Source organism: Bombus huntii, chromosome 4, assembly GCF_024542735.1.
Source record: "Bombus huntii isolate Logan2020A chromosome 4, iyBomHunt1.1, whole genome shotgun sequence".
NCBI classification, from domain to species: domain Eukaryota; kingdom Metazoa; phylum Arthropoda; class Insecta; order Hymenoptera; family Apidae; genus Bombus; species Bombus huntii.
The window spans coordinates 9,279,988-9,303,435 of record NC_066241.1 but is presented as its reverse complement, the minus strand read 5'-3'; the positions used below and the strand labels follow the sequence as shown (position 1 = coordinate 9,303,435).

General features: G+C 32.5%; 2 protein-coding genes and 1 long non-coding RNA gene across 11 annotated transcripts in view; 2 read left to right on the top strand and 1 right to left on the bottom strand.

Moving 5' to 3' along the window:
• Positions 1-7,373, top strand: part of LOC126864795 (A disintegrin and metalloproteinase with thrombospondin motifs 18-like) — a 42,482-nt gene extending 35,109 nt beyond the window's left edge. For all 6 annotated transcript variants that reach the window (XM_050616538.1, XM_050616540.1, XM_050616541.1 and 3 more), the window contains 7 exons: positions 321-490; positions 837-1,140; positions 2,875-3,007; positions 3,704-3,969; positions 4,297-4,562; positions 4,751-5,006; positions 5,618-7,373. In XM_050616538.1, the coding sequence (XP_050472495.1) occupies positions 321-490; positions 837-1,140; positions 2,875-3,007; positions 3,704-3,969; positions 4,297-4,562; positions 4,751-5,006; positions 5,618-5,932 (1,710 nt within the window). In that variant the 3' untranslated portion in view covers positions 5,933-7,373. The remainder of the gene's footprint in view (positions 1-320; positions 491-836; positions 1,141-2,874; positions 3,008-3,703; positions 3,970-4,296; positions 4,563-4,750; positions 5,007-5,617) is intronic.
• Positions 7,374-8,405: 1,032 nt separating this feature from the next.
• LOC126864808 (probable ribonuclease ZC3H12C) lies at positions 8,406-23,398 on the bottom strand. Of its 4 annotated transcripts, XM_050616588.1 has the most exons (9): positions 14,830-14,847; positions 14,260-14,758; positions 13,803-13,931; positions 13,018-13,126; positions 10,777-11,242; positions 9,765-10,050; positions 9,297-9,621; positions 8,937-9,192; positions 8,406-8,781 (listed from the first exon to the last, which is right to left on the bottom strand). In XM_050616588.1, the coding sequence occupies exons 2-9, from the start codon at positions 14,287-14,289 to the stop codon at positions 8,433-8,435; spliced, it is 1,950 nt and encodes a 649-aa protein (XP_050472545.1). In that variant the 5' UTR covers positions 14,290-14,758; positions 14,830-14,847; the 3' UTR covers positions 8,406-8,432. The 4 variants fall into 4 exon arrangements, 3 of the variants coding, with proteins under 3 accessions (XP_050472545.1, XP_050472544.1, XP_050472546.1); XM_050616587.1 differs by lacking the exons at positions 14,260-14,758; positions 14,830-14,847 and adding an exon at positions 16,802-17,235; XM_050616589.1 differs by lacking the exons at positions 14,260-14,758; positions 14,830-14,847 and adding an exon at positions 13,993-14,239.
• LOC126864875 (uncharacterized) lies at positions 17,295-21,240 on the top strand. Its single transcript, XR_007689363.1, has 2 exons — positions 17,295-17,373; positions 20,690-21,240. It is a non-coding gene; the product is annotated as an uncharacterized LOC126864875 (long non-coding RNA).
• Positions 23,399-23,448: the final 50 nt, after the last annotated feature.

The window sequence follows — 23,448 nt, the reverse complement described above, 5'->3', positions numbered from 1 at the left end:
CCACTTTTTAAGTCGTATTCGTAGAGATACGATATCTGCGGTCTACCGATGAATGATGAGTATAATGAAAACGAAATGAACGATTAGCACGGTTTAATCAACGCGTTTATAATTGTCGCATTAATCAAAAATATCTGTCGCGATGGATCCTTCGTTGCACCTCTCACTGCGGACGCGTTAAAGAGTTATCTCGCAAGGAAACAATTTTTTTAATTAATTACGATGATTAGTAGGGAATAAGTAACGTACCATGGTAGACACGATTAGTACGTTATCATGTATCAATGCACGTTATATACAGTACAGTCTAAATATTTCAGTGGTGTATAAACGGTCGATGTCAGTCGACGAATAGAAAGAGCTTCGATTTTGGTATAATACTAAATAAACCGAGAGACGGAGGTTGGAGCGCTTGGAGCGGCTGGGAGAAATGTTCGAGGACTTGCGGAGTAGGAGTGCAGTGTCGAACGCGAAAATGCAATAAACCTTTGTTAGTATTCGGATTACCTAATATAGCGACGCTTGTAATTCAAGTTCTCTCGAATCGTTTCAAAATTCAGTAGCAAATGAGAAACACGTTAATTATTCGTTAATTCCCTGACGAATAATAATCGCTCGTTTTTTAACAATGGATGTGCGATGGATGCGAATGGTACGCTACAAACGGAATCTTTACAAAAATGATTAAAATTCGATTCGAAGAAAAATTGAAACTCGAGATAAAACGACGGCGAGAATGTCTCGGTATTTTATCGGAGCGAAGGGAAGAATTTTGAAACGAATATTGTAGAAAACGTTCGTGTCTCGACTATTGAAGGCAGCTTTCTTGTTCAAAGGCCTGCTTACGGCGGGAAATATTGTTCAGGTGCCAGCGATGATTGCAGACTTTGCGACCTACCGAAGTGTTTAACTCCCGTCGACCTCAGAGCTCAACAGTGCACCAAACTCGGTAATATTTTATATCTGGAAAGAGTTCGATCCAACAACGACGTGACCTGGCTGCCGTACGTGTCCGATCAGGAGAATTTGAGATGTCGATTGATCTGCAAAAGCAAAGAGACAGGCGAGATATTTCACACCAGGAAGCATTTGATCGATGGCACGCCATGCACCTACGGATCCACGAATATATGTATACAGGTAAAGTGAAACGTTCCATAACAAGATCGAAAGTACGGTAAAACTCAATTTGTCGGAACTCGTCGGAGTACAAGTTTACATACAGTTACTCGAATATTCGGACACGGTATTTTATCTCTGTATCTGTTGCTTCCATTTGAATACGAATCGTTCATTGTCAGATTTCTTTGCGCGTTTCTTCTCCCTTCTCTGCTAAATCTACCATTTATTTGATCGCAAATTTTCAACGACGAATACGGTCTGCTCCTTTCTGCTTTATAGAGGATCGCAATTATCATTACCTATAACAATCGTATAACGATTAATAGCAGATATCATACGACGTATTAACGCTAATAACCAGTCAATTTCACGAGAGCTTTTCTCCACGACGAATGACAAATTGTCCTTTGTCAGACCTACGATATCCTCCCCTTTTTTCCTATCGCTTCGATCGTACAAGGTAACAGTTCGAATTAACAGCATCTTCTTGCGCTTCCCATACGCGTATCATTCGACGCATTGCGCGTTATTCTTCGAACTTGTACGTTAGAGGAGTCACGCATGTTTGTAATATCTTCACATGGACGAACGTACTTGAGAATAATCCGCTGCTGTCAAAACTGTCGATAAAGATACAAAGTAATTTTTCCAGCGACGGAATGGCACGCTCTATCGCAGAAACTAAGCTGTATCAAGGAGTTTAAGTATATCCTGCGATGTTGAAGGTTCGTGCTTCGAAAATGTTTGTAATACGTAGACGCGAAGTGTGCTTCCACGAAGCAAGGATCAGCTCGGCATGCTCGGTATTTCAATTATGTAAATCCCCGTATCCTTCGACATATTCAAACACACAGATCGTCAAAACGCATCAGGAATTATACTCGCGTAGCAGCAACGCGATTTGCTGAAAACCAGGCGAGAAATTCAACGATCGACTATTAATATTTATGGTCTATATGGGTATTAACGTTCGCATTTCCCATGAGTTTCACGACAACTATTTTAACTTTGAGGGAATAAAAATCTACCTTCGATGCTACCGCCTTGATTGGAACATGCCTTTATCCGGTGAAACGATGGCTTCGAGAAACACGACCTTTGGTATTTAACAACCATCGTCTCAATGCGCATACGACTTTCTCGTTCGATGTATCCAGCAGTCCGAAAAGTTTCCTTCGTTTTACAAGGAAATAACGTTCGTCGTTTTATATTATTCTATCCAACTATGTACGATCCACTTTGTAGCGATGCGACAAATATGCATACATAATTCATACGTATCGATTCGATACAATATTCACGTTGGATACGTAACTCGATAAACCAATACGAAAGAAGAAATTGTAAAACGAAAGAAACTTTCCGCACAACATGATACGCACAGTCGAATCACATCTGCGCTACTTGGCACTCGATTTCAACGAAAGATCCGGGATAGACTTAACACGGCGGTATATTTTCCTTTTTCTACCGGCTCGACCATTTCAGTCGTCCAAATCGAATCTTCGAACGAATGAATTTTATTCCGATCGATATTTACCTGTGGCAAGCGTCCGTGAAAAATGATAAACAACGAAAAATGTTCGTGCATATCGAAGAAGAAACTGCACTTGCAGAAAAGACGCGAACACGTTTCTCTCTCTGTCTTTCTGCGACTTCGACGAAAGAGAAAACGTTTCCTGGATCGACCCGCGTGTCCAAGTTCCTCCTTGTTCTAATTGTTACTGATGAAAAATGAAATTTCTTCGGCAGGGTGAGTGCCATCGGATGGGATGCGACCGTGTGTTAGGGTCGAAGAAAGCGTTGGACACGTGTGGAGTGTGCGATGGTGACAATTCGAGCTGCGAGAATATCGTCAACAAGTTTCAGCGGAAGCTTCGACGAGGTCAGTCCAGTCACCGTTCAAATTGAGTTGTTGCAAGTGGCGATGAAGTTTCCGTCAAAGTCGGACAGTCGAGCAAGCGGAAAGGGACGCGACGTCCTTAATTAGTTTAACAGGAGAGGAACGACGAGAGCGGAGCGATTAGTTGCTAGTTCAATTCGCCCGGAGCAACGAAACTCCTGCGCGTCTTCGTTTTTGATTTAAATCCTCTGACGCGCAACAGCGAGACGAGTCGATTAATCGCCAAGCAAACTCTATATCAACTTATCGCGTATATTTATCAGCGTTTAGTTATTGTTTCGACATGCTACACAATGATCCTTGGAGTACGAATTTCAACGACAGCTTTTGATATTCGTTCGGTTCACGAGGAAACGTTTTTAAGTAAAAGTCAAACGCGTTAGGAACGTGGTCTTTTCGTTTAGGGAAATCCGATCGAATGGAAAAGTAGAAATTTACTTTGAAACGCAAGAATCGTTAACGCGCGAGAAACGATACGCGATCGTTCACAATTGTAAAATTGCTTCTCGAACGTTGTTGAAAAATAATATCTACAAATCCGTTTAATATCCGCGAACGGTATAAAAAGATTGTTACGGGGCAGGATAATTCTCTGTCGATTCTACGATCAATAATTTGTTCGTTATTACATCTTTTTATTATTACGATTAATCCTTATCCGCTTCGTGATTCTTTCAGAGGTGACACGCGTCGCTGTGATACCACGCGACGCTCACAATTTGAACATGAACATCTCGATGGCTGGCTCTCGACTTTTCCAATCGGATGATTTAACGATCGTGATAGGAGACGGTAGGAGAAGACGCAACGTGCAGGAGAATCTAGCTTCTCGTAAACGAGATTTAACGATCGTACAAGGTGCTGCTTTTCGCGTTCAGAGACGCGGTAATAACACGTATTTTATACAGGCAGATGGTACTGCGTTCGAAGATGTCGTGGTTTTGGTAAGAGATAAACCTTTGATATTTTATTCTCACGAATCAAACTTTCTTTACCGATTACCATAATACAGAGGAAAAGTAAAATATCCAAAATCCTTAATGTAATCCTCAATGATATTCATATCGCGAGAGATAGATCTCTATGCAATGTTATAATATGATATAAAGCATGAAAAGAAATTACATAATTTCTAGACAAACAAAGATATGAAATAGTTTACGTGACAAATTCACGATCCATAATTACGATATATTGGATTATTCGATTCGTATGTGAACGTACGTTGATTCCTCGGGCTTTAACGATATCGACGATTTTACTTCTTGCAGGTGGTGGTGCCGAGAAACGTACTACAACGAGGAATCTCGACCTCAGTTTCGTTGGAATATTCCCTAAATCGCGATGAGAGGAATGCAAAGGATAGATACGTATGGCTATTCGGAGGTTGGAGCTTCTGCTCGGTCAGCTGTGGCGGTGGTACGCGTCAGAAGATGATAGTCTGCAAAGACGAGGAAACCGGAAGAATAGTGTCGCGAAGAAAATGTCCACTGACAACCAAACCGATTCAAGAGATAGAGAAATGCAACGTCTTTAGGTATCATGTATATACAGTTTGTAGATTAGGGTTGTACGTTCGTGGAGGAACAAGAAAAAGATCAGCTTCGTATTTATTTATATCGGCACTTTGTTATTTTATTAACGCTAACGCGCGTTTCCATGCTTGTCATACGTATGATACGTGCGGGCAAAAAGTTGACCAGCAATTTGTCTGATTTATTACAGTTGTACTTTCAAATGGCTACCAGGTCCGTGGGAAGCGTGTTCAACTACGTGTGGAAGGTTTGGTATGCAATTACGACAACTTTACTGCGTTCGTTCGGGGTTTAATGGTACAGAGGTAAATAGAAACAACGAATTAGAAGTGTATCGAACGATGGTACAGCCATCGATATGCGAAACCAGCCCTATGCCTATGAGCAGCAGAGAATGCAACAGGATACCGTGTCCTGGACATTGGATATTTACGAATTGGTCCTCGGTGAGAAATTACAGTCTGATATCTACTTTCAAGGTAGATAGTATTAAGAGGATGTTGAAAGAAATAGGATGCAACAGTCGTAGAGCTTATAGCGCTAAACAGGAACAATCAGGAAATGGTTCATTGACATAGAAATTAAAATCAATTCCTCGTGAACATTTGTTAATATGTTTAAAGTAAATTAAAGTTAATTCGTTTAAAGTAAAGAAGGGATACAAAGCTCAACCTGCGATTGGAAAAGTATGCAGAATATTTAAAGATACAAAAACAAAATGATAGATGAAACAATATACTAAGTTTCACATTTTGTAGATTATATGTATTTACAGAAATATATTTACAGTGAAGAGAGTATAAAAAGTAGAAGCTCGATAGATAATTGTTTTACTTAGCAAGTGTTACAGACGGCTGTTGTACTTTGGATATTTTGTATATTTTCTCGTATCGCGTGAATCTTCAGCATTTTGGCAATTTTTAATTTTCTGTATGAGCGTAGAAATCCGCAGTGTGCTAATAGCGGCCAATTATAGCGAAAGATGAAAAGAAAAGAATTTATTTTAGAATATTTGAAATTTCGAACGGTATTCGAGCATCGTATTTTCTTTTTACAGTGCTCGAAGAACAACGGAAAGGATATACAGTCGCGAATAGGCCGTTGCATTCCTCCGGAAAACGAATCGTTTTACAGGTGCGACGGGCCAACCGTAAAGACGGAAATACGTTCTTGTACGGAGCACGTGACCAGGGCCATCGAATTTCCATCCCGTTGCTGGAGAGACAAGAATCGATTTTGCTCTATACCAAGTTTGAAACGTTACTGCGACGTGCCGGCATTTAAACGAAAATGCTGCCGCTCTTGTGAAAGGAACGAAACCTTGGATCTGTCCAACTCTTTCGATCGGAAGCACCGTATACTGCAAACTTAAATTGCATTTAAAAAGTTCGAAATGAAACGTTTGACACGTTTATTGCTATTTGTGATAAATTGAATTCGTAGAAAGTCGTAATAAACGAAGCAACGAAAATTGGCATTGAAAGCTATTAAAAACATAGAACAAATTGTATTTATACCGTGTAAAATTTCTAACAAGTTTCTAAGAAACTTTATATTTGTGTTGTGTTACATCCGTTAGCGTATCATAAGAATCGTAAATATGAAACCATCTTTTCTTTAATTAAATTTTCGATTCTGTACTTCTCGTACTTACTTCGACAGAAAAATGATTACTATTACTGTCAGAAAAGAAATAGAGATAGAATCAGTATGTTCTAGATACTAGAATATGTCGATATATGTATTATTTTTATGATATATTTTATATTATATATTTAAAGATAATTTATTTTTATTTTAAAGTATAAAGGATTTGACAAAACTGCTGATTACGAATAAATTTTGGCCGCTACAATTCAATATCTTTAAAAGACTAAGATATGAATTCTTTAGGAAAATACAAAGTGTTAATGAATCCTGTAGCTAATAATTCTGCCATTAAACGTTACGTTAAACGTTAAATATCATCCTTCCTCCCCCCCCTAATGCAGTAAAAATTGTTGTATACATAAAATTGTATCACATACATATGTACTATAATTATAAAAACCAAAATTTAATTTTTGAAAAGATGGTTTTATACCTTCGGTAATTATTGTATTTCGATACATATCTTTAGGAGATTATATCTTGTGTAATCTTCTATTAGGATATTAATATTTATTTATTATATATATCTTGTAGAATATATAAACAGTGATGTGAGAAAAATATTCACGAAAATTTGTTTAGTATTTATCTATAATCGTTTATTTAATAATTTAGCTTAATGTATTATCTAAAATAATATAGCTCCTTAAAAAATTTGCAGTTTGAAAATGTGAACAATGTAAATTCTCGTTGCTTAAGTTATTAATTTTAAGTTATTAATATGTTTGAACTTCAATTCTCAATAAATGTCAGAAATATCACAAAATGATATATACAGTTAAAAATGATAATTCGAGTTATGTGGAAAAAAAATTTTAATAAAAAATCAAAATTGGTAATACACTCGTAAAAATGAAGCATATACACATATATGTGTATTAACGCTGTACGTCCCGAAGGTACTAAAACGTGAGGATTTTCGTAGGTAATTTTATGACACACTGAATAAACAGGTCGTAGCATTAAATAAAACAATTTCATACTTAATATTTAATAAACATTTCATATGTAATAAACTTTTAGAGTTGCAGTAAAAGATGTGTTATGTACTCCGTATACAAGTCATTCGTATTAATAAATTCTGATTTCATGGTTAAATTATTATAAAATATTATTCTGAATGTAGAAAATACAAATTATACAATATAAAAACTCTAAAACTATGTATGTGCATGTTTTATATTACATCAACTCAATTTTATTTTGAGTACTCCCTGAACAAAGAAATTTTTTACATGTGAATTATATATGTATATATATTCAAATAATTTATTAACTTTCGTGTAAAATAGAAGAAAACTGTTAGTTTTTCTTAAAATCTAAGGCTTTAATAAAAAGAGAGTATATTAGTAATATGTATATATTCAATAAAATAAAAAATTTAATTATAATAAAAAACGAGCAATTTTATTCAAAATAAATATACTTTGTTTTCTCAATAAGTATAAAGATAGGAATGGTTTATTAGTGTAAGTACACGGTTACATGTACTATTACACAAAAAAGAGATAAAAGGTGTAATAAATACTCTCAGATCATCAACTTGGTAATTACTATAGAACATAACCTAAAGTGTTGAATTTGGTTCTCTGGATTATAACTTATTACTTCGAATTTGCATATACGGTTAATTGTTGAATGATAATATGGAAATATGTTTAAAACACTAAGTATTTTTAACGCTCTATGTTACAAAGTTATAAATTTTTGTGTTTTACTGATAGTTTTCTCTTAATCTAATTTAAAAACTACATTATTGCTATAAATAAGTAAAATTGTGTAAAATTTAAATTACTATCCTTACATTTCTACCCTTTCCACGTTTGTAAACAAATTTCAGTACATACATGATGGAAATAGTTTTAATTACATGCAGAACAGCTTTGCAATCTTGACGAGTGTTATTCCTATCAACAACTTTTTATTGGAATTGGTTAAAACATGAAAATTAAAAGTTAAAGGGTTTCGTTATTGTAGCGGGTTTTTCAATTCCTTTCCAATACGATTATTCCTCTTCTTGAAAAATAAATAGAGTATAGAGATATTTAAAAAAGTATTAATCGTATAACAAATATTTGCTTAATCTGTTTATAAAAGTCTATGCTGGGTCTAAAGTCGATGAATATTACAATATTCTTGAAAGATTTTAAAACTGTATATCTGTTGATATATTCATTTAATAAATATGAATTAAATAAATGTACGAAATGGTTCTTATTCCATTATTGGGGATACATTTTCAAAATAGCAACACAGATTTCTATTGGATCTGTTTCAAATGGATGAATTAGCATAGCAGTTCTCACGTGTTCTTCGGGAAAGATATTTGCCAAATGGTAATGTATTTTTGTTCTGGTATCGAGAAAATCCCTTAACATATCCGTCGGCATAGCCGAATACAAGGGAGATGTAGGGACATTTAACTGTGAATCTGAAGCACCCAGCCGTTGACTCGATCCTGATGGTACAGCCAAGTTTGAATTATTTGATAACCAAGCTTGGTAAGAATCAGGCGCCGAAGCAATACGTGTTACGTGTTGATGACACTGCCCTCCTTCAGAACGATCCCAACTAAACAATTAAATACTTGTTTAATTAATTACGATTGTAAAAAAATTTGTCTTGTTCGTCATTCCCGCTTGATTATTATGGTCTTTTAATATTATGATATTGAATCTTACAATCAATATTATAATATAAGAATTGTAGAGAAAATAAGAACTCACTTCATGCCAGCTCTGTAGGCTGATTCGTTACTAGAATGTCTACTTAAGGCTCTGTGCTGTGCTGTAGAAGATGTTATCGCAGTTTGTTGTGATAATGAACTTGTTTGAGATGCTTGCTGGTATTGTCTCAGCTGGTGAAGTCGAGGATCGTACACTGGATTTAAAGTTAACTGCCTCTGCAGTTTCTTATGTATATTTGGTGGCTCTGCTTCTGGTTTATTCAATCTTCCTGTCGATCGACAGGAAGAACGATAACCTATTATTAATAAAAATTAGTTTGTTTTAGTAGAAGCAAATAAGAATAATATAAATATTATTTATTTTGCATTAAAATAAATACGTTAGTGAAAATCCTAATACCTTGAGAACTTGTGGTAGGTGGCACTTGTAAACCATGTATCGTGGAATTCATTGGTTGATCAAGCGTGACATTTTCTGCAGATCTGCTTTTTGTAACTGAAGGTAATGGTTGAATACTGGTAGTTACCGTTGATTTGGTTTTACAAAGCGGTTGATGTTGAAACGCATTGGTCGATATATTGCTGGATAAAAATACATTTGGACTTGAACCTCTTACTTGAAGCTGCTTTTGTACATGTTCCACTAACTTCTCTGTAACTGATTTTTGAGGATGAAGACCTCTTTCTGGATGTCGAAATTTACACTTATTCCCATAAGTGCATTTCTGCAATGAGAAAAATTATTTTTGATTAATATTATCTCACTTTCTTGATTATTTCTTGGTTGTTTCTAATAAATTCTTCAAATACTTACAGAATTAGTTATTGTTTAAATAATGTGATAAAATCTAGGCAATATTTAACATACCTTCGCGTATGGACAAGGTGGTGCTGGATCAGATTTTTTGGGAAAAGTTCTCAAAAAATTGTCTAAAGTGGGACCGCTTCTACCTAGTGGATCGTCTGGTGGCATAAAGCGATCATTTACGAAAGTATACATCAAAATTCTTTCTTCCACAACTTTTCGAAATTCCGGATTTTCCTGTGCCAAATCTCTGTAATTATCATTGCTGACAACAATACCATCGATTTCCGCTGCTAGTTTCAAAATATAGCGATCATCGTAACAAACCATTCTTTTCCCACCAACTAATCTAAAATAGACAATTAAGAACTATTTTAAAGTAATAAGGATTTACAGTCATTTCTTACAGAGTTACTGTTACTATTGACAATCAATAATAATATATATTAATACTTTCGATGCGTCTTCATATTAAATGCTGCCTTTTAAGTCCTTAATACTTAAATAATTATATTGTATTAAATACTTATCTATCTAGAGATATATTAAATAGCAAAAACACAACGCATAATGTTAAATAATGGAAATACTTTGTAAGAATTGATAAGTTGGTCTTTCTCAAGTTGAATTTTATTAAAATAGAGTTTTATTTCGAAAGTTATTTATTATGAAATGGCCGGATGTATCGTTAGATTCAAGGATCGCTGTCGCTTAGGCTGACCTAGATTTGTTTTCTGCAGAGACAAACTATTTTTAAGTATTAATAGTAACTTTTATAGATATTAATAATTAATAACTTTTAAATATTAATAAATAACGCTTTAAATTTGTATTCTTCATTATAGTTATTATAGTCTCATTTTAGTTTGAAGAAACCATTTAAATTTTGTACCATCTATTACTGAATACCCTATATATCTAATAGCAGCTATTTGTTAAACTATTTTCTTTCACATAATATGCCGTGATACTCAAATATTAGCTGAAATCGATCCTAAAACACTTTTATATATCATCGTACATTATTCATACATTACATGCATTAATTAACTGATTCATACATTGATATACAAACCTGGATGGAGTAAAAACCAACAAACGGTCCCTTTCCAATTCTCCCAAAATTTCTTGGTCGGCGATCGGATTATCAATCCTGGAAGTTTCCTTTCTCCACTTCGGCACAAATACGGTAATTTCTTTGTGCCCTCGAGCTTTAAACCAATCCACGCAAATTTTAATTCCTCTACAAGAAAATATTTCCTTGTTTCCATGACTCATCGCCACATTGCTTCCATCAATTACAACAGATCTGAGACTACTAGAGCATCCGCTGTTTTCATTGGACATTAAATCAGTGTCCGCGACGTTATCAGACTCCTCTGGCGTATCAACTGATTTTTGAGAACAGCTAGCACCGAGTTTTATCAACTCAGCCAAAAGTTCGTTTTGTTCCGGATCTGGACCCAATTTTTCCAGCGCTGTTTGAACTAAACGTTCCGTGTAGCCAAGCTTAAGGGCGAATTCTACTCGGGCAGTGTACCCTAAAAAAAAAATAAATGTTTAACAATTTTAACAACATACGATAGTCTCTTGTACGAAGCTAGCGTTAAACGTGGCTTGATGACATGGCTATGTTAATCGCATTACGTTCAAATACATATGAAAAAAAGACAATTTGGGAAGTTTAAACCGGGCTATAAGAAAATAGAAACAAACGCTACTTAGACAGTATCGGTGGATAAATTATGTCTTCGAGATGACCAAAGCAATGAAATTGTCGTGAAAATGAAGATCGTGAAGACTATAGCGGCGGAGTAGCAGTATCAAACGGCGGAGAGATAAAATGAATAAAGTTCACGAATATTATTGTCTTCCGCGATATTCAGTGCGCAACTAGAAGCTACATTTATAAATTCTTTTTTCAAATAATAGCTACTTATACACGGCTGTAATCTATGAGATTTAATGATAATACTATATTCAACCTTCACAGTAGTATGGTCTTTCGAATAGGAGACATATAACGTTAATGGAATACCACACAAAGATGATACAAAGTAAGCATACGATAAAACTATAGCTTAGAAAAGAAACGAAATCTATCGTTTGCCAACATCCGTAAAGGTACATATAATTGGAGAACATATAAGTGGAATCGTCCCAGGTACTTTAACTCGAACACTTAGGTATATGCAATGTGTATACACCGTAAGCTTAGTTAGATATTATTATCTATCAAAGGAAGGCCTATATTATTAATAACTATGATGAGTAAAAATTGGAATATTACTAAGTACTTGCCTACGTGGAGATTAAACTATTAGCAGCTACTATCCCCTTATTAATAAAACAATGAACCAAAAATAAATACCATATATCTATTGATGACATAATAAATACAAAATAAAACGTTTAAAGAATTACTATTAATTGAAATTAAATGATTTAAGTGTATTCTAAAGAAGCCAAGCTTAAAAAAGCAAGTAAGATAAAAATGAATATCGTTTAAACGATAAGTCGAATAAATAATATAGTAAATATTAAGGCAGTATGTAAACATTTAAGTCTAAAGGAGATCTTGAAAAATAACGCGAAGAGAGGTATCAACGCACCTGACCAGAAAAGGATTAACAGATTAGTCAAAAGATTGATAGTTAGCAGGAGAACGTCTCATTTCTGTGAGTTGGAAGAATTGTGCTTTAAAATGGGTAATAAATAAAAGAAGCAGGTGAACGAGGACAAACTCACCGAGGAGAGTAGTAAGAAACCCGACCTCGAATAGACTCAAATATCTATGATGGCCTGTCACATAAAGAAGCTTAGGATCTTCGGTTGGAACACACGAAGCATCAGTGCCAGGAGGGGAGGAATTCCTAAAATGTTAGAGAAATTTGTGATAGGTATGTGCACGATGTCATGACAAAAGTTTAAAGATGATTTCGAAGTGCATGATCTCAAAACTGTACATCTAAGAGAGGTTTGAGGAGAAGCGATGATATTATTATTTTTCCAAGGGAAAGTATCAATTTAAGATTTTTAATAGATTAGCATACGTATACACAAACCTATAAACGATCTCCACGTAGGTAAGTAGAAAGCTTTTCGAAATAAATTTACGTTTATCTAGAATTTAATGATATTAAAGCTAATAATAATATTTTACACGAGATATCATTGTTAAATATTTAATAATAACAGTTGTTAAATTTATCGAATCGTTATTGTTAACAATACATTAGGTTACTGATAAAATACGAAATCTTTTTACATTTAGTTAGTTAAAGATAAATGATTTTTTCTTTAAAAAATCTTGTACCTGGACTCTGAACCGGTGGACTTCCTTGCACTGTAACATATTCTGCAAATTCAGCAGCCAACGTATCTGAGGCGGTCCGGGACACATCTGAATGACTTGACGTAGATACCTATAATTCAAAATGAAAGCTATTAATCGAGGACAATGAATTAGTGAAATTTTTCGTTTCATCTTCCTTTATCCGAATATCCTAATATTTAGCGAACTTTCTACTATCCGAATATTCTGTTAACCGAACAGGATATCTCCTAGTCACAGATGCTCCTCTTCTTGTTAGGAGGAGTTTGTGAAAAAATCTTGTATTATAATTAAAATGCAAATGAAATAAAATATCGCACATAGGCACAAAATGTTCTTATTTAAATTCTTATATAATTAATTCTTATATAAAAGAAAATCCTTATATTTTCGATGAATATTTACATATAAAAAAAGTTCGTTTATTTATAGATTACGCGTCTTATACGAATAAATTATAATTTTGTAAAAAATTTGTTGCATTAACTTTACAAAGTCGAACAAATATTTTGGTTTCCTGGAACGTTTACAATTTTGTAAAATTTATAAATAAATTATTTTGCGATAGAACATGCAATGAAATTATATCTCAAATGCGATAAAACGTGGAAAAATGATCTCCCGTGAGAAAATGCAAAATGTTTCTTCTCGCGCGCTTCTTCATTACGTCCGTGCATCAAATTTTTGATTAAAACCTGAATTTACAGATTGAGCAATCATTCCTGCAGTCACGACAATACAAGGATGTCATAAAAGTTCATAGATACCTGCAATTCCACTTGTGAATGAATATTCGTAGGTCCCACTGAATCTTCAGCTTCGTAGTCGCTATCGTAAGAAGAATCTTCTGCGTCAGCAATACTTTCAGTTTCCAGGACGGTACAATCTACGTATTTCTGAAAGCAAAATTAAACAATCAAGTGGTCATCCGTATCGACAAAGATTTCGAGAACATACCGAATACATTTTATTTATGAAATTATAATTCACATATTACATTCCCCTTCTATCACATTTTCTAATTTATGACAATATTACTGAGCGCTACTGTTAATCGGCTAACGATAATTAGCTGATCAACATATAATGCAAACGAAGGAAAATCCGTATTATCGAAATTTTAAATATCATTAAATCTTTAGGCGAAGCTAAATTTTTGAAAGAGCAAGTAAAACAAAATGCATTAGTCTTAACATTTGCGCAGTGATGGATTTATTCACGCACATTTTCACTTGATTCTACTAATTGCATCATTATGACTTTCTTCTGTTGACTCGTGGCACATAAAACTTCTTCGCACTAGCGACGAAGATAACGGACTTGGAATCAATTAAAAACGAAAGAAATAGTTTGAATACAATTTATTTTTATTCTTCTACACTTTCATCTTTCTTCTAAAAATACACGAAGTAAATATTTATACACACTTAACACTATCGGATTAAAGATTCTTATCGTTAACGTTGCTACGTCTGAACGCATTAAACGTAGCTGTGTCCAAGAGGAAATATTCAAAAAAGAAAACTTTCGCTCGGAAGACCCATTTATACTATATTCTTTTTTTAACACTTTTATTACCAACGAAAGATTTCGATAACGATAATTTTAGTAATTATCTCGAACACATCAGACACATCGCCATTGCACATTCGTAGACTTATCTTTAGTAAGAATTTCATTTCGGTTCACATTAGGAATCTTGATCGTCGACACTAAATTGTATCTAAACAGACGTAGACGTGGTCACACCAGACTCACTCACGTGCGCATGTCTAATCTCAAGATCTAACCTACCAATCTACGATATCTGTCAATTTAGTTATTAGTTTACCGTCAAACATATCCTTTTACATTGCCCTAAACACAATTATTCTTGCAACGAATACCAGATCAAATGAACTTCAAGTGAAAATTTCTGTGATAAAAACCACGTTTCAAGCGTTTTCTTTTTCCTGAAAACAAATCGTTATTTAGCAAAATCCAACTAGTAAATATCTCTCTGTATTCACATTGTCGTCGCTGATAACCACTGTATAGAAAAAAATTTCTTTTTAATCTGATTTTCTATATCGAACGCGCAAATTGGTGGATATCATTAGAAAAATGTTAAACAAGAACTAATTTACGTTGGAAATGACATAGGGAGACGGGTGATAAACGGAAGTGTATTTCCTACGTCGATTAGCTTTCTGTATTCTTACGTTTGGGATTAAGATATAACGTCTGATTTTAGCCACGGTTACAAAATTATTTAAGATAACGTGACATTTTGTTTGAGTTGTGCTGAGTGACTATTTATGTACATACGGTTGATACTATAATTGTGTTTCCTTCGAACTGCTTTTCTATTATTTTTCCAACCACCGGTATTTCTTAGCGTGCTTTAGTTCCATTTAGCGCCACTATTACGTCTGCGGATGAAAGTTGGTTTAAATATCTCAAATTTTTAGCATTATAGTTTCAGTTAGAATGATACAATGTTTTTGTATCGTTAGCTATTCTAACCTTACGAATCTTTATCTTCGCGAATTTGTTGGAGCCACGTATTTATTTTAAATTATGCGCGGCAAAGACAATTGGAGGCGTTTCTTTCTTAAACTTTCTAATAGATATATCTCCTACTATCTCTACGACCGTTGATTTACCCGGTGATAAAAAGATGAGCCAATCTTTTTTCAAATAATTTTTATCGATTGAGAAGTTTTCTTACATATGCAGATCTTTGTTCAGTAAAGACTTTTCTTATCGTTTGATATTTATTCTGTATATTTTATTCTTTGTTTGTTCCTTCTTACGAACAAAACTCTCGCTTATAGCATTACTTCTAAGAGATAAACTCCCGCTTTACGAATTCCTGATTTACGAACGATCGCCAAGAGCCAATTAATTCGTAAAAGCGAATACCCTACGTGTGTATATTTGTATATCCTTTGGCGCCGAGAAAGCTGAATGATTGGAGCTGGGTGAAGTCTGTAATTCAGATTTTGTTTCAGCAAATTTGAAGGAGATTAGACAGCTTGTAATGATTATATGATTTTTGAGAGATTTACTTGAAACCACAATTGAAACCAAAATCTGGATACACTTGTAGAAATACTTTATATGAGATAAAAATTTCTATTCTAAGAGAACGACATGAAAATGAATATAATGATCCTTGTAATTACTTCGCGACAAGTTCTAGAATATTAAGAAATATTACCATTCCAATTTGTTAGATCGCCCAATTTAGGTCATGATCTCACTCTAACTCAATAAAACAATAGAACAGAAAGAATATGTCATTAATCGGTATGAGAAAAACCAGGAAAGAAAATATAAATGTATTCCAAATGAAAGTTATAAATGTTAGATAAAACAATAAGCAAGTAAAGTGATTTATATACAGGTAACGCTTTTCATATCGTAATAACAGTTCATTAATGAAATAAACACATTAACGAAATATTTTTCTTTCGTTCTCTAACATTGCTTAATATATAGTATATTATATAAGTATGTAATAAAAAAAAGTACTTAAGCTATATTGTAGAATACTTTTAATCAACTGAAACACAGTAAAGGCTACCATTACTGTATCCGTATCTAATCTAAATTGTCACGCTTAAAAATACAAAACAATGTAGTGCAAAATAAACGTAGAAATCGTGAATGACAGATTTCCGATATTATAGTTTCTAATTTTTAGATCTAAGATACGCAATAATAATATACAAATGAATGGTTTAGAAACCAAAAATCAAAAGCAATTACTAAAAGAACTTACCTTTCCGGCGACGGTCATATCTCCTTCCACGAATTGTAATCGATCGTATCCTTTCGCGTCCAAAGACCTTCTCGAATCCGTACAAATACTATTATGTATACAAATCATACACACAAGCACGCGCGCGCACACAATGCAAAGACACGAAAGGAAGAAAGATGGAAAGAATAAGCAGCTTTCACAAATACATTCCAGGCTTTGATTAAAATGCGTCGATTGTTACTCGATACTTATTATAGAGATAACAGGAATCCGTGGTAATCTGTGGGAAAGATTTCAACAGAAAGAAATAGGAAAGTCCAAAACACGCTTCCGGGATATTCCGTTAGATCCTGGAACGGTATCGATGTACAGAAGAAAGCAGGACAAACTCACGACTACTCGCGGCGACGGCCGGTCAGTGAATGGAGCAAGCGAGAGCTACGACGTCATTACCCCCGCTACTTGCCATGGTCTCCAAGCAATGTCGTCACATCGTCATATGCAGCGATGGCCACGAACCAAGTGAAATACTAATTAGTTTATGAACAAATGAATAATGTGTACAAGTTATCTATATCCTTTAATACGAGGTTAAAGTTATAATTTTAATTTTACTAACTTTTAAATGTTATCTGTTATTATTCGATATTAAAAGAAATACGTATGTCCCTTTAAAGTATATACGTACGTATTGTAGTTTTATCTTAATTTAACCTTTGATAAGCATTTCATATCACTGGTAACATAATAAAATAGGTAATGTCAAAGTATATGAGAGATTTTTAAATTAATACGATAATAATATGTATATGATAATACTAAATAAATAAGGAATTATATTAATATTGTTAATACGACTTTTGTCTGTTCGTGCTACATGTTTTTGAAATAATTAATAATTTCTGTTGCTTTTACAAATCATGGTGAAAATAGAAGTAATAAAGATAATGAAAGTTTGAAGGGAATAAAAGGATCATTACTTATGAATGCCATATCAGCAAGATACAAACCTGTAAAGTGATATATAAGATCGTAATTTGATTTTGCCCTAACTGTAACTTTATTATTATCTATACTAAAAAATATACTTATATACAGAATCCTCTTTATTTTCTGGCTCTGTTTTCTAGTAACATTAATTTACGAAATACATATTAATTAAATAGCATAGTACACACAAAATTAATACAGATAATTCTTAAATCAAATGCAAATTTTGGAGACATATTTATATGTATATAAGTTACATAACGGGTAATAATATATTTCAACTTCATTTCTACATCTATTTATCTACTGTCATGATCTTAAATATGTAACTCTTTATGTGAACGTCATTATAAACTAGAAAATTATTAAATTGATCTTAATAAATATTTCCTACAAGAATGATGCAATTGTCCAAAGAAAAGAGTTACAAACTCTGTAGTTTCATAACGTTCATTAGAGTAAGCAACAATTTCGTAAGCAGAGTTTAGATTAAAATGGGTTAAATTAATAAAAATAAAAATTCGATTGCATATATCTGAACTATTTGAGATCTCTTTCGATAAATAAAAATGTTTACATGTTACAAAAATTCTAATTTGTTATAAATATTAAATCGAAGTTCTTTCCTTTCTTCAGTGAATAAAGCGTCTGTTTGAAGTTCCTAAATCCTTTTTTTGACACCCTATATATAAGAAATACGATATTTATAAATTGCTTATAGTGGAGTGATAACATCGTGCATAGCATATCGCCATGTCCATGCCCTCGCGATTTCATCAAACCTTTCACGATCGTTCATATACATTTCTCCCAATTCCGGTTCCATACAGACCTGTGCATTTTGTATTTATTAATATTTATTATTAATATTAATAATGTGTTATATTAACTTTAATATTATTTTTTAAATATTATACGATTAAAAATCTTATATAATTATCACCGACATGTGATTATTAACACAATGTAATTTATTTATAAATAGTTCTAAAAAATAAATGAGTACAATGTTTGTTAAATTATTATTGTTCTCTATATTACCTGACAGTATGGATCCGTGAGCAAGCTTTGAACACTGATTAACACCTTCGAAATTGTTAGTGCTAATGACCAGTTATGAAGTATTGAGTCTATTCCAACATCACCATGTCTAGAAACATTTGGATGAAGTATTTTTGTAAGAAACCTTACTATCGGTGGATACAAAGGGTAACTGCAAAAGTTTAAAAAGAATGGAAGAAAAAGAAATTAGAAAATTGAAATCGAACAATGGTTATATAAATAATATTTAACATCCAACCAAAGAGAGACTATATCAATCCGTAAACATTGATTTTGACAAGATTTACTCTTAAGAAATCTGTTATTTTTATTTGTTAAATTTATTTTACATTCCTATATATGAAGTATGTAGGAACATAAATTGGTAGTAAAAAACATAGGTAAATCAATATAATTTTATAACATAAATCAGTCAAAAATATCTCAAGAAAATTTGAAAATTGAAATAATTGCTTACATTTAATAAATGCTTATATTTAAAAGAAGATTGTCCCGAAACGTGATTCGGATTCTCCCAATTTTCGAAAATTTCGATATTCATGAGTCGCGAGATACTTTCAGAAATCTGATCCGACTCTGAGGAAAATTCTCGACTTGATTCGATCTAACATGTTTAAGTTCTCGCATACCTCTAATAATAAGAAAAATACACATTTATACATACGTGCACGGGACTTGCAGGTAAAGATAAAATAAACCTCCTTCGTACGGACTCCCTACAGGTCCAGTTATCGTAGCTTGCCAATGGCAACACTTCTGATCCAAGGGTGTTGCTTCAATACCCTCAGGAGGATCTATTCTCAAACTTTTAAGCTCGCTATGCAAACGATTTTTTCTCCATGAATTTTCTTCAATACTTGGCGATCGAGACATCAAACACGCTTGTGCTAAACACGTTCTACAAGGCGCTGAAGAAGCCAAAAAATCATATAGTTTATACCAGTTTTTAACAGTTCCGATAGGTTTGTATAAAGGCCATCGTAATTTCACATTTCGTTGCCACTGCTGTGGCGTTACGTGTGTCGATAACAAACCACACCATCTACGGCAAACATTCGCAGCTGACCAAAGACTAACATCATCCAAGTGTGAGAAGACAACTAACAATACTTCAGGTGGTAATCTTTCCATTAAGCCTGGTTCAGCGATAGATTCATATTTGGCGTGCTTATAATTCGTTAACATCTCTAATCGTTCAGACAAATTTTTCGATCTTGACATTTCTCCTGCATTACTTTGTACTTTGCAATTCCGATAATAATATGGTCGACTTTCTACTTCCTTAACTCTCTGGAATGGGACAATGTTATGTAATGCTCCATCTGCCACACGTGCAGAACTAGAACTGGAATCTTTTTCTTTATTATTTTCACGATGAATATCATTGTTTCCATTATCTATATTTTGCATACTGTCAGAATGGACGCTGTGTGAAAGCTGCGCATTTTGAGATACAACTGCCATATTTTTTGGGCTACTTGTATTTATACCGTGATGTTGTTGCTGCTGCGCAAGTAAAATATGTCTGTTCCTTGAACCATATCTCGGAGGCTTGATACAGCGTACACCGGATCTTTTTGCTAGGTTTAACACATTCACGTTTTGCGCAGAATTTTGTTGTTGTTGACTTGCTCTTCTTTCATGATTGTAATAAAGTTCTGTTGGCTCATCATTTCCTGAATCTTCGTCATCTGATTTCTATATGTAAAAAATAAAAGATAACATGTATATAAGTACACACATACATATCTTTATTTTCTTGTTTGCCAATGAACTTCATTTATTCGTATGAAACACAGATAACTGGATTTTTATCAAATAATTAGTCACAAAAATGTTTGTTTTTTACATTAGAGACAGAGCGTCGATGGGATGAAAATTGATAAATGAAAATATAATCGAGATTGAATATAAAAAAACTGCATACTGGAAATATTTAATTATGATGGGAATTACAAACTTGAAAGATTTTCAAAAAATAAAAGAAATGTGAAAATGCTCGTTTTCCTGATAAAGAAGCGCGTATCTATTTGTACGGAAATTCACAGCAATTATTGAGAAGAGTATGAGTCACTATCAAGTAAAGGATACAAGATGATCAACCATAGTAACAGTGAAGAAGAGAGATTCGTTAAATATGATCGGAGCTCGCGTGCAGAGAATAGGAGGTGACCTAGGAAGGATTGTTGAAGAAGTTACAATGGCAATACTTTGACGATGAACATTAAATAGACGATAAAATTAGGCATTATTATATCATATAATTGTATGATATTTAAATAAATGAAGTTCTACTATGTATATGTATATAAAACAATACAACATACTTGACTGAAAATGGGAACTGGCAAAAAACCGATGTCATTAGGAAATAGAAATGCGTGACATGTTGGACAAACAGGTTCCTCAAAACATGGTCCATAATATCCATTGCAGAAACAACAAGTAATCGTCTAAAACACATATATAAAATATTTGCAGTAATATAATATAATGCGAGACATTGTATTAAAAGTTACTATATAAAATGTATCATTTCCAAAATAAATGAAATAAAATTTAGTTATTAGTAAACTTCATAATTTAAATAAATAATAATAAAAAGTCTTTAATATCTTGTTATAAGTTATACAGATAAAGAGCTTCCATAGGATGATAAAAAATCTTGAATTACTGAAATTACAAATATCATTTTAAATATAAATGATCAACAGTTTAGTACTATCAATAGTTTTTAATCCTTTTACATAATTAATCCTTAATCCTTAATCCTTAAATTAATCCTTTTACATAATTAAGATATTATTTAAAAATAAACCGAGTGGTACCAGGTTTGAAGTCGTTTTCAACAGAATAATCTTCTATAAATTTCTACTTGAAAAAACAGAGAAAGAGCGAGACAGAGGGAAGAAAAGGTGTTTTTAAATTAAAAGAATCAAAAAAAGGATAAAAGATCAAATAACAATTACTGAAAACTGGAAATTAAAAATCATTAACTATGATCTCCTTTATTTCTACTTTTACTATTATTTCCCAGATGTTTTTCTTTTTCACTTTATTTAACTGACTTCTTAATATTAAATATTTCTAAGTATATATAAGATTATCATTAACATTCAGTAGAATATTATGTTTCATATTAATAGAACATCCCATAAAACTAATAAAAAATAATATTTCTTAGACACAATTTGTCTTACTAGATTGCTCAAATCTTACACTGGATAATGCTTTGAAATTCAAATATTGTTATCATCCAATTCCAGTTGATTTCAGTGTGACCAAATCAATAAAGCATCGCGATGATTATATAACCAAGAGAAAACTCTTTATTAGTGCAATTAATAAATGAAAGTATCTTAAATTTGCTAAACCATATGTTAACAAAGGTAAAAATTTGTGGAATGTAGTTATATGCAGTGAAAAATAAAAATTGAATGTTTCTAGCTTAGATGAAAAGACTAGAGTTTAAGATCATAAATAGAGTTTAAAAATCATAAATGCTAATGTCAAAATTTATGTCTAACGTATAAATGTACAATTATATGATGCAAATAATAATAATTGGTCTGGATATAACAATATGTACTATATTTCTAGAAAATACAAACCTATGTATTATAAGAAAAATAAATTATCTGTCAGGAGCGGATGTTTAACATGTATAATTTTAAATATAAAAAATAATTGTTTACACAAATAGTTATTAGATGTAATATGATTATATATGTATAAATATGTATATATAATGTATAAAAATGTATATATATATATAAATGTCAAATATTCCTGGAATAATATTCAATATACATCATGTAAATAAAAAATTATTTCTTTTAATATAAATTGAATATATAAACTAATTTTCAAATTGATGAAAACATACATATTTATATTGCACATATTTTATAACTGCAAATATTATTATTTTATTATTATATATTATTATATTAATAACTATACTAATAACTATATTTATTTTCGTTAGAATTTTCAGTATAATATTTAAGAAATTAATAATAATAATAATAATAATAATAATAATAATAATAATAATATCACAATTTTATTATTTAGAAATTTTTCTTTGACGTTGAACAATTTAAGCGCAAATATAAATATCTAAGTACAATTTCTTGTTTAAACGACTTACCGAAAAATTAAATTCAGGGCAAGGTACATATTCAATAGGTTCTGCAAATTCATCTTCTACATTTAAATTTTCATTATAAGTATCTTCTTTATGTACTTTTTCCTTGGTTAGATGCGAAGAACCACCTACTACTTTGTCACCAGCCATATTTAAACCATCACAAATGTAATGTTTTTCTACAAAATGTTATAGGTTATCCAAATTATTCATCTGTGTTATTTACCTTTAGTTAGTATAGTTTTATATTTTTAATACTTGTAATTACTCTCTTTTCAAAGGTAAACAAAAATAACATGAAATATCACAATGTAAATACTTTACTCTAACGGAACTCACAAATATGAGAACGATAAAATAGCTATATGGTCTGTAATTCTGATTATCTTCAATATCCAGACTGTAGAAGGACAATCGAGTGATGTATTTTACATCTACATAAACCTATGATTTTATATATATA